This window comes from Dendrobium catenatum, unplaced genomic scaffold, assembly GCF_001605985.2.
Source record: "Dendrobium catenatum unplaced genomic scaffold, ASM160598v2 fragScaff_scaffold_1226, whole genome shotgun sequence".
Lineage (NCBI taxonomy): Eukaryota > Viridiplantae > Streptophyta > Magnoliopsida > Asparagales > Orchidaceae > Dendrobium > Dendrobium catenatum.
In genome coordinates this window covers 607,068-619,133 of record NW_021319688.1, presented here as the reverse complement: position 1 = coordinate 619,133, position 12,066 = coordinate 607,068, and the positions used below count along the sequence as shown (strand labels likewise).

At 40.7% G+C, this 12,066-nt stretch overlaps 1 protein-coding gene across 1 annotated transcript in view; it reads left to right on the top strand.

Moving 5' to 3' along the window:
- The first annotated feature begins 4,246 nt into the window (after window positions 1-4,246).
- Window positions 4,247-12,066, top strand: part of LOC110101825 (proteasome subunit alpha type-5) — a 34,565-nt gene continuing 26,745 nt past the window's right edge. The window contains exons 1-5 of the mRNA XM_020829888.2: window positions 4,247-4,405; window positions 4,499-4,580; window positions 4,663-4,743; window positions 5,445-5,558; window positions 5,638-5,739. Coding sequence (XP_020685547.1) covers window positions 4,392-4,405; window positions 4,499-4,580; window positions 4,663-4,743; window positions 5,445-5,558; window positions 5,638-5,739 — 393 coding nt within the window. The 5' untranslated portion in view covers window positions 4,247-4,391. The remainder of the gene's footprint in view (window positions 4,406-4,498; window positions 4,581-4,662; window positions 4,744-5,444; window positions 5,559-5,637; window positions 5,740-12,066) is intronic.

Below are 12,066 nucleotides of genomic sequence, written 5' to 3'. Positions count from 1 at the left end.
TTTTGGACGAAATTTGTCCAGAGCCCAAGTCGTCCGTGACGATAATTAATTTTGTTTGGACGAAATTCGTCCAGAGCCAAATCGTCCCGGTACGAAGTTGCAATCGTCCGGGACTATCAGTTTTGATATATAAGAAAATGAGATATTTTGGAATGAAAAGGACGTCCAGGAGAGAGAAAAACGAAGGAAAAGAAGAAAAATTGGATTTTTGGGCGACTCCGATCTGTTTTCGTCCGTTGTGATAGTTAGAGAAGTTGACCGACTCGAGATAAGACACATTCCGCCTTTCTCAATTTTCAGAAACGAGAGTTTTGACGTATTTTATGTTCCGGATTTTGTTTCCGTTAGCGAATTTCTGGTATTATTTTCTTTTGACAAAGGTTTTACCGCGTAACTTTTGGTATGTCTCTGAGATGATAATTATGCACGTTTTGAGTATTTTATGGAAGATTTTTACCGGATATTTTGAATTCTGCGGTGTTTTGATTGAACTGCAAATTATCAGGATGTTGGAAAATGTTTTGTCAGTATAATGAAAGTCTTACAATGTTGTTGTGAATGTTCTGTGGTAATTTGTTAAATTTCTGAATTTGTGAATTTTGTGTAAATTCCGTATACTGCCGTTATGCCACTGAATTTTCGTACGATTTCTGAATTTTCTGAAATAAGATGATTTGAATATTTGATGTGTTTGTGCTATCAGAAGGGAGGTATAAGGGGCCGAAATCCTATGTGATTCCGTTGTCTGGGTCAGGGAATTCTGAAATTTGAAATGAGCTCTGAAATCTGAAAAATATTCCGGAACCTCCGTTATCTGTTCTGTTCTGGTGCTATAAGCACAACGGGAGACATAAGGGGCTAGAATCCGTTGAGATTCTGTCTGTGTCAGGGAAGGGAGGCATAAGGGGCCAGAATCCATTGAGATTCTGTCTGTGTCAGGGATATCTAAAATCTGATGTTATCTGAAATCTGTTGTTTGATATTTAATAATCTGTTATGTGACTTATCTTATCTGTTTTATGAATTATCTGAATCTGTTCTGTGAATTATTTGATTTCTGTACGACTCTGATTATTCCGTATGATTCTGTCTATTCTGTGACATGAAAGTTTATGATATCCGATTTGATATGATTTTAGTTCTGTATTCGATGTTTGATTCTGATTGAGATGTTATCTATTCTGTCTGTTATACGATTTCTATACGATTGTTCGATTTATGTACGGATACTTTTCTGATGTGAGTTTTTGATGATTTTGATTGGTGATTGATGTCTTGCTGAGCTGTTAGCTCATCCTTATTTTCTGCGTGGTTTTTAGGTTATGGGAAAGGGAATGAGGTCTTGGACTAGACGTTCTGAGTCTGATCTGTGATTAGGTACTTGATACTTTTGATTTTTGTACAATCATGGCTTTTCTGTTCTGTTCTGTTCTTTCTATCTGAAGCCATGCACTGCATCTGTATATGATTATTTTGATGAAAGAAAAGATAGACGAACTGCGCTGTATTTGGATGTTTATAGTAGCTCTGTGTTTTTTTTGTCTGTGTTATATTTGGAAGAAAGTTCTGAAACAAATTCCAAAGCTATATCCTGGATTTGTTGGCTGTGTCACGGCCCAATGCGAGCGGGATCCGTCCCGGTCGGGTTGGGTCGTGACAATTAGTAGGTCTTATTGGATTGAGTCGTGGCAATTCAAGTGTTGTTTTGATTAAAGAAGTTGAATTCAATCTTATACAATACCTACATAATGAATTGGCACATGCATCGATGGAAATGATTGCTAGTGTATATGTGGTTATGAGTTGATGAATTATAATACTTGTATTATGACTTGCATCAATTTTGTTATTGGCATTTTGGGTAGGTATTAAAGTAATTCATGCATGAATAATTGAAAGCTATAAACAAAATATTTAGATATATATGTGGAATGAAGAGTCACATACTCATGTGAGGTCTAATCATTTTGAGGTGTTTTGATATTTTGATACAAATTACATAGGATGTATTAATACAAGAAAATTCATATATGGTTATTTGTTTCTTTTAGGAGTGATTTCAATGATGAGTACAAATCAATATATCATTGTTGCATCTAGTATAGATTTTAGGTCTGTGGAAGGTTTTGAGTTATCCATTCATGACATTTGGTTTTCAAGAAGCAATAAGAAAATCGTCTAAAACGAAACAAGAAGCAATAAGAAAACCGTCTCAAACGAAATCATAATCTCACGCTTCGACGAAATATGGAAATAAAAAGATATGGATCAATATTTGGTACTCTTCCTATTGATATAGTTTTCCCAACAAGAAACATCTGTCAAACTAAATAGATTAAATGGGAGAAACTAAATTTTATCTATTTATTTTTTTCTTTGTGAAGTAATTTCTTTGTAAAAATCGATCTCATGATCAAACTCGACACAACATAAAAAATCATCTATATCAAGCATGGATCTTGACGTATACTTCAATTAGCTTCTAAAATTAAAATGTGGACCATTCAAACTCTGATTTCAGCAGAGTTATATAAAATTTCTATAGGTTTTATTGCTTTCAAAACTTATAAACAATTATTCCAATGTTTTGAGAATTATCATTAGTTTGCTAGTGTTGATACTTTGTCATATTAATCATTGGCTAACGCTGCTCATCCCTCAATGTAATTGTTGATTGGCGCCAACATTCGTCAATGCTCAACATCTAGCTTCCTTTGATCTAAATTGATCATTCTTGGACGACTACTATCAATCGTTCACATATCGTTGGCCGACGCATGTCATTTCATATCGACATTTTTTGACCTTCTTCACTCCCACAAGATAGTCTCTTATGCTTTGATTCTTTTCATTATAATTGTGCCTTCCCTATTAACAAGAAAAAAATATACTATTTGTAAAATTAAAGTTGAGTTAGTGGAGTGATTTCAAATAGATTAGATTTTTGTGATTTTTCTTTTTAATATTTCCACATAAGAAAATTGTTGTTATCTATTAGTAAGACTTTCTATATATTTATGAATGTTTATACTTTTCTTACAGATTTCATAGTAAATATAAATCTCTGATTCTCTATCACAACATATTTTTAGCACACAGTATATCTTATCTCAGATATTTTAGAATTTAGATCCATTTTATAAACATGTGATATATACTCCAAAAAATTATCTTAATTGGGCACAAATTTTGAGGCAAAATCAAGTTGGAAACTTTTGAAATTAAATTTGGGACCATATGAACTCCGATTTCAGCAAACTTATAGTCAAACTGAACGTCTCGAAAATACGAAACCAACGACACCAAATTCGATTCAATTTAAGCCCAAATGGATCCAAATCAAAGACCCGAAGTACATTTAGAAAGTTCAAACCATAAATTCTACGACCAAACAATTTCTGAAAGTGACATGCTTATAGTGGAATCGAGTGGCTCTACGAGACAAATCCAACGAGTCCAAGACCATCAAATTTTCATATCATTAAGACATTCAAATGCCTAGTAAATGGTTTAAGATCAAAGGGATCAATATCAGCCATCCATTCAAACCACTACCAAATTACCCTCAATCTCCCTCCTATTTATTGACCATGTCATTCTCATAAAACTATTAGTAGATCCATCATTTCTAATGGAAGGGGACTGAATCAACGAAAATAAGAAGAGAGAGAAATTAGAGTTCTCCTACCACCAAACTCCTCTATCACCACCAGACTTCCTCCCTGCCACCGACTGACGGCAGACTTCTGCCCGGCCACCAAGTGACGTAGGACTTCTGCCCCGGCCTCCGACTGTCGCTAGATTTCCGCTAGACTACTGGCTATCGCCGGATTTTCGCCCGACCGCCAACTGATACTTGATTTTAGCCTAATCGAACATCGGTTGACCTTCATTTGATCTCCGTTAGTTATTAGATTTGAACCCTATAATTGACTTGTAATTTGATCATTATCAATTTTGAAGACGAATCAGTCTCTTGTAATCTACTCAGACACTAGTGAAATCGTTTCAACTGGGCGTGATCCTATAATTTTTCCTTTTTATAGGATTTTTCATGTAAATTTATTTTAATTATAATTATTTCATCTACATATTTATAAGATGTATTTTAAAATAATAGATAGTAGTTATAAATATTTTTTTTTTATTTTTTTTTAATTTTAGAACAGTATATCTAATTTTACAATAAAATTGACCAATATATACACGCAGATAAAAAAAGGATAAAATTATTACGCAAGAAATTCATCAAATCCGATGAATGGGCCAAGCAAAGCATACCCCACTTTGCCTTCCAGTCGCGACATATCTCCGCTTCCTTCGTTCCTGGAACTCATTTTGGCTTAGGGTTTTTCCTTTGGCGAACTAGAGTGCTCCTCAAGGATTAGAAGATGTTCCTCACGAGGTGAGCGCATACTTCGTTTGGAATTTAGGGTTTATATTTTAACTCATTGTGATTATGTAATTCATTTTCCTGGCAATCTTATGTGGCTTGAAGGACTGAGTATGATCGAGGAGTCAACACCTTCTCCCCAGAAGGGAGATTGTTTCAGGTGGAGTACGCTATCGAGGCTATAAAGGTAGTAGATTTTAAGATTTCAATGTGATATATAGAGCTTGAAGGCTTCGGGCTGTAAATCTTTGAGGTATGTGATATTGCAGCTTGGTTCCACGGCGATCGGGATAAAGACCAAGGGAGGTGTCGTGTTGGCGGTTGAGAAACGCGTGACTTCCCCGCTGCTGGTATTGAGTGATTTAATGATTTGGTTTGAACTAGTTTCGTAAATGAATATTTCTAATTTTGATTCTCTTACTGGTGAATGTCTAAGTCTACATCCTTCTGTTGGAGAACATTTTGTTTGTTTTGCACTTAAATGATCGGCATCTTGAAAGTAATCACTAGATACAATATTATTTTTGTTTATAGCTGACATTACTGGTTGTTTGATAATCTATGAGCATGTACTATATTTTCTAGGATCTGTTCGCTTTCGGTTTAGAAATCTGCAAATTTGCAGCTAAATTTATCAGGAAATTCTCTTTGCCCCATCACTGGTGTCCACCTTTCACTGTTTGTTACATGGTTACTGTTATAAGTAAACAAGACGTTTATGGTTTAGGAACTTCCAAACATTCCCAAAAACAAACCTCTAAGTTCTAACATAGTTTTGTACTATCAGTCTTATGCTGTTTCATTGGATAGCTATTGATGCAACTTTCTAAGTAGAAGTATTTCCAAATTTATTCATTTGATAGTTTGGCCTTATATGGCGAGAACTATTAATTGTTGCAGGATTTTAATGCTTTTTTTATGATCACTCTACAAATTTGATCAGTCCTTCACCTTGTAAAATTTTCTTCTACTCTGTATGCTGTTGCTTCTTTTGCTACATGTATTGTTTGATCTAGTTGGGAATCCTGATGGAACACTCAATTATTCTCAGGAACCAAGCAGCGTGGAAAAAATCATGGAGATTGATGAGCATATAGGATGTGCTATGAGTGGTTTGATAGCTGATGCTCGCACACTGGTTGAACATGCACGTGTTGAAACACAGGTACAATTTCAGAGTTTGGCTCTAAAAGAAAGTATTAATGGACTGTCTTATTATCTATTTTTTGTGTTGTTTTTGGTAGAATCACAGGTTTTCATATAGTGAGCCAATGACTGTTGAATCTACGACCCAAGCTCTTTGTGATCTTGCTCTACGGTTTGGTGAGGGTGATGAGGAATCTATGGTTAGTATTCTGATATTATTGATTTTTTCTTTTAATTATTATTCTTTTTCTTAGGCATGGAATTTTTCCTCTTCAAGTAAAAGGAAAGCTCACTGATATTTACTTTCAGCCTGCTTGTATATATGAAACCTAAATCGCCTATGGCATATAGTAATGGAAGGAGTTATGCTGGATATTCACATACGCTTTTGTACCCTGTTTCATTAATCTTCAAAGTTTTGCAATGTCAAAAAAAAAAAAAAAAAAAAAAAAGAAAAAAAAAGGGGGAAAAAAAAAACAAATTGCAATGAAGTTTTAAGCCCTTTCAGGGTTAACTAAAATCTCGAAACTCTTGTTTTTTGATTGACCTGATCAAGCAATCTGAGGATGTCTGCAGCTTGTGAACTTTGATACATATGTGGTTACTTTAATATAATATGAGGCGTTTCAGAATATTTTTTCTTTCATAATGTAAGATGCTTAAGCAAGTAACACCCGAAAGAGTAGTTGGCAGCATATAACAATTCTTCTGTTAATGTCTGTAAGCTCGATTATGATGTGCAACTTGGCACATTTTATTAGTCTTTCGTAATCAACAAACCGAAGGCACAAATACAAGGTTGCAATGCAGAACCCAAAACTAGGTTGATGGAAAAATTTAATTTTGAGAACCTCGGTAATAATCCCGTGTTTAGCCTGGTTTAAACAGTAATTAGTAACTTTATTTTGCTTTTCTTGTGAAAAAAGAAACATAGAAGAAAATAAGAGAATAAAAAAAAACTACGAATATCACATTACAATTGCTTGAAAGCAATATAACCTTTTTAGCTACATGTTTCTTTTTCTAATTGTTTTTTTCCTAATACACATTGTACTAGAACGACAGTCAGACTTATGTTCACTTGGAAGTTGGAAGATGATGTGCCGCCGGACCAGGAGGGGTCGGTTGGATTGGTCCAGCCTGGACCGGTCCATGTTAATGCCAGGCGGAATAGAGAAAGGGCCATGTTTATTCAAGGCGGAATAGAGAGGGGGGGGGGGATCGAGAGGTGGGCCAGGCTTGGCTTAATTCATCTTAGGAGGGAAAATTTGAATGTGGGGGACTGTTTTAGGAAGTTTTTAGTTGTCCTTTGTGTTTAATTAGGAGATTGGGGGGGTGGGGGAATTGTTTCTCATCTTGAATTTGAATGACAATTTGAGATCTAGGGTTTCTTGCTTTGGGCTCTTGGCGTTGCCGGAGATTGAAGAGTTGTTCTTCCTCTCGGATTGAAAAACAAATTGTATATTTGCTATTTTATTTGCCTACTAGTAAAATACAAGCTCTTGTTTGAGTTTTCTCTCAGTTTTTCCACGATTTCTCACTGTTTTCTTGTGCAAAACTGCTGTCCACTGCTGAAAACAGCAGTTTTCTCCTTGTTATATTTTAGATTTGGCTAGGAACTACTTGAAATCAAGTATTTCCCATCAAATTGGTATCAGAGCCTCTTTTTTGGGACCGTTGGTGTCTGAATTCCTGTGATTTCAGCGGATTTTTCATTTCCGGAAGAATCGTTGTGAGTCTTGGGAAGAACAATAATCGGGAAGAAGGTAGAAGTCTTGGAAGTCGAAGTCGGACAATTGAAATCCGATTTGGAGGAAATATTTTTTGATTTTCAAAATCAAATCACCACCAACAATGAAAAGTTGGAGGGGAAGTTCACTGTCATGGAAGAAATGCTTAAAAAGTTACTGGAGATAAAAACAAATCCGACGACGTCGAAAGTAAGAGAGACTACTGGAGGCCACGTCGGAGGAGGAAATCCAAACCCTTTTAGGGGGAGGAGAAATCCGGAAGTGGAGGTCATTGAGGGGGGAGGACAACATGCCGCCTCTAGAGCCACTTTCTAGAGAAGAGATGAGCTTGGGGAATGATCGGAGGGGTGCTGATTTCATCGGAAGAAGGGAGGAATTCCATCGGCGAGGGGCTGATTTTGAAGGGAGAAGAGGAGAATATGACGAAGGGTTAAGTTATAATCGCCGGAGGGAAGATCGGGATAGTTGGGGAGCACCTCATCTATGAGGAATGGGAGGGTATGGAGGATTCAGGGGATACGGGAGAGACCCATGGGTGAGGAAGCTGAAGATGCCTGTCTTTGAGGGTGAAGACGGCCATGGCTGGATCTACAAAATGGAGCGTTACTTTGCTGTCAACGGGTTGACAGAGGATGAAAAGTTGACAGCGGCGAGTTTGTGTCTGGAAGGAAAAGCTTTGGCATGGTATCAGTGGCGTGACAAGAGGGAGCCCATCCGGAGCTGGAGAGAGTTCAAAGATTGCTTATTAGAGCATTTCCGAGCCGATGGGGGAGGAGACTTCTATGAGCAATTCTTTGCCTTGACTCAGGAGGGGACTGTGGCAGATTATCGGGACCGGTTTGAGTACTTGGTTAGCAGATTGGATCACATTTTAGAGTCAGCCTTGGAAGGGAACTTCATGAAGGGGCTGAAACCAGAGATACGAACAACAATCTGGGTGCTGGAGCCGAGGAACCTGGGAAAGGCTATGGAGCTGGCGCAGTTGGTGGAAGATCAAAAGAGATCAGAAAGAGGAGCTCGAGGGAACTATTCTGGGGGATCCTACAAGATGACTACTACCTTCTTACCATCAAAAGGGGGAGCACCAGGGGGACAGAAGGAAGCACCCAAGGAGAAGACTAGAGGGGGAAATGTGGGACAGTTCAAAAAGTTGACAGAAAAAGAATTGCAGGATAAGAGAGCAAAGGGGTTGTGCTTCAGATGTGATAAGAAGTACATATCGAGGCACAGGTGCAAGGACCGAACTTTTCAGGTTCTCCTTGTCTGTGAAGATGAGGAAGATGAGGAGGGAGGTGGGAGCAGAACTGAGGAGGAGGAGGAGGAGAAGCTGCACCTGGATGTGGCAGAAGTCTCTCTGAACTCCGTAGTGGGATTCACCCCGAGTCACACTATGAAAGTGAAAGGAGAGATAGCTGACCGTGAGGTGGTGGTGCTGATTGATAGTGGGGCAACCCACAATTTCATCTCCAACCAGATCGTTGAGCGGTTGGGAATGGAGTTGGTGGATACAGGAGGTTATGGGGTGATGATGGACACGTGTTTGGTAGAAATGGGCAGAGGAATTTGTAGATGGGTGTTTTTGAAGATTCAGGGGATCCAGGTGAAGGAAGACTTCCTTACCTTGGAATTGGAAAGCACTGACGTCAACCTTGGGATGAAGTGGTTGCAGACGTTGGGGGAGACCAAAATCAATTCGGGTACACTGAGGATGGAGTTGGTGGTTGGGGGCAACAGGGTGATGCCAGGCTGACCAAGGCAGGGGTTTCTCTCAAATCCCTCATCAGAACCATTCAGGAGGAGGGGGGAGGCTACTTAGTAGAGTTGCACCGCCTGGAAGGGGTCAGATTGGAGGAGGAAGGCAATATTCCCTCTACAGTGCAGCTGCTCATACACCGGTTCAGTGAGGTCTTTCAACCTCCACAGGGTTTACCTCCTCAGAGAGAGTTGAAGCATGCCATTACTTTGAAAGAAGGGGAGACCCCGATCAGCGTCCGTCCTTATCGCTACCCACAGATTCAGAAAGATGAGATTGAGAAGCTGATCCGGGAAATGCTGGAGGCGGGGATCATCAGACCTAACAACAACCCTTTTCCTAGTCCAGTCCTTCTGGTCAAGAAGAAGGATGAGAGTTAGAGATTTTGTGTGGATTACAGGGCTCTGAATAAAGGCACTGTACCAGACAAGTTCCCAATTCCGGTGATTGATGAGCTGTTAGACGAGCTACATGGTGGAGTGATGTTTTCTAAGCTGGATTTAAAATCAGGATACCACCAGATCAAAATGAGGGAGGCAGATGTTCCAAAGACAGCATTCAGGACACATGAAGGGCATTATGAATTTCTGGTAATGCTTTTTGGTTTGACTAACGCTCATGCTACGTTTTAGTCCTTGATGAACATGGTATTCAGTCAGTACCTCAGACAATGTGTCCTGGTTTTCTTTGATGATATTCTGGTATATAACAAGACTGGGGAAGAGCACTTGGAGAAATTGAGGATGGTCTTAGAGGTACTGCAGGAGCACCAACTGAGAGCCAACCTTAAGAAATGTAGTTTTGCTCAGCCCAGTGTGGAATACTTGGGACATGTAGTATCTTAAGAGGGAGTGGCGGCGGATCAAACCAAGATTGAGGCAATGCAGAAATGGCCACTACCTAGGAACATGAAGGAGTTGAGGGGATTCCTAGGATTGATTGGCTATTATAGGAAGTTCGTGAAGGAGTATGGTACCATTGCAGGGCCTTTGACTGAACAGCTGGAGAAAGACAGCTTTTCTTGGGGTGAGGCAGCGACCCGGGCCTTCGAGAGGTTGAAGGAAGCCATGACCACTGTTCCAGTGCTAGCCCTTCCAGATTTCAGCCAAGCCTTTGTTGTAGACCGATGCTTCAGGATATAGGTTGGGAGCAGTGTTGATGCAGAACCACAGGCCAGTAGCATACTTCAGCCAAGTGCTATCCACCAGGGCAAGACTAAAGTCAGTATACGAGAGGGAGTTGATGACAATTGTGTTGGCCATTCAGAAGTGGCGCCCCTATCTGTTGGGTCGACACTTCATTGTCCGGACTGATCAGAGGAGCCTGAAGTACCTCTTGGATCAAATGATGGTGACTAAGGAGCACCAGTGGTGGCTATCCAAACTCTTGGGTTACGACTTTGAGATCCAGTACAGGTCGAGTTTGGAAAACAAAGCAGCGGACGCTCTATCCAGATGTGTGGGGGAACTCCAGGAGTTAGCTCTGTCTGTACCCTTGATGGTCGACTAGGGGGCCATCAAGGAAGAAAGCATGTTAGATGAGGAATTGGGAAAGATCGGGGAGGATCTAAGGAAGGATAAGAGTAGCCATCCGGGTTACTGCCTTGAGGGGGAGAGACTATTGTATCAGGGGAGGTTTGTTATGCCACGAACCTCCATTCACATCCCCCACTTGTTGCAGGAGTTCCACGGTAGCGCAATTGGAGGCCATTCAGGAGTTCAGAAGACACACAAGAGGCTAGCAACAGAACTCTATTGGAAGGGGATGCATAAAGATGTGTAGGAGCTGGTAGCGAGGTGTGAAGTGTGCCATAGGAACAAATACCTGGCCATGGTTCCAGGAGGGCTTCTATAACCATTGGCACTTCCAAACAAAGTTTGGGAGGAAGTGTCCATGGACTTCATCGACGGATTACCACGGTCAGAAGGATACATTGTCATCATGGTGGTGGTGGACAGACTTAGTAAGTATGCACACTTCATCCTCTTACGACATCCCTACACCGCAGTGTCAGTGGCAGCAACATTTATCAGGGAGGTTGTTTGGCTGCATGGGGTTCCTTAATCGATAGTGACGGATCGAGACAAGGTATTCCTTAGTCAGTTTTGGAAGGAGCTGTTCCGATTGCAGGGCACTATCCTAAAAAGAAGCACTGCCTACCATCCACAGACAGACGGGCAGACGGAGGTGGTGAACCGAAATGTGGAGACCTATTTGAGGTGTTTTGTGTCGGAGACCCCGCGAATGTGGGCAAAGTGGCTGCCTTGGGCTGAATATTGGTACAATACCTCGTACCATTCTGCCTCCCAGATGACCCCATTTAAAGTGTTGTATGGAAGGGACCCTCCACACATAGTGCACTGTGGGAGAGGTAGTACACCCGTGTCGTCAGTTGAGCAGTATTTGGAAGAAAGAGACATGGTACTGGAAGATTTGAAGAAACATTTGATGAGAGCCCAACAGATCATGAAAAACAGGCGGATTCACACAGGAGAGACATGTAGTTTGAAGTTGGGGAGAAGGTGTTCCTGAAACTACGACCATACCGGCAGCAGACAATGGCAAGAAGAAGGAATCAGAAATTAGCACCCAGGTACTTTGGGCCATATGAGGTGTTGAATAGGATTGGTGCGTTGGCGTACCGACTGAAGTTACCCCCATCGGCTACTATACATCCAGTGTTCCATGTGTCTCAGCTGAGAAGGGCCATAGGGGAACATGCCACAAGTGAAGAACTTCCAGACAACATGACGGAGGACTTAGAGGTGGTTTTAGAACCACTAGAGCTGGCAGGAGTCCGATCAAACAAAAAGGGCAACAAAGAAGTACTGATTAAATGGAGAGGCCTCACGGATTTCGACGCCACGTGGGAACCAATGGATAGAATGATAAATCAATTTCCTTCCTTCCACCTTGAGGACAAGGTGAGTCATTGGGAGGGGAGTATTGATGTGCCGCCGGCCCAGGAGAGGCCGGCTGGACCGGTCCATGTTTATGCCAGGCGGGACAGAGAAAGGGGGGGG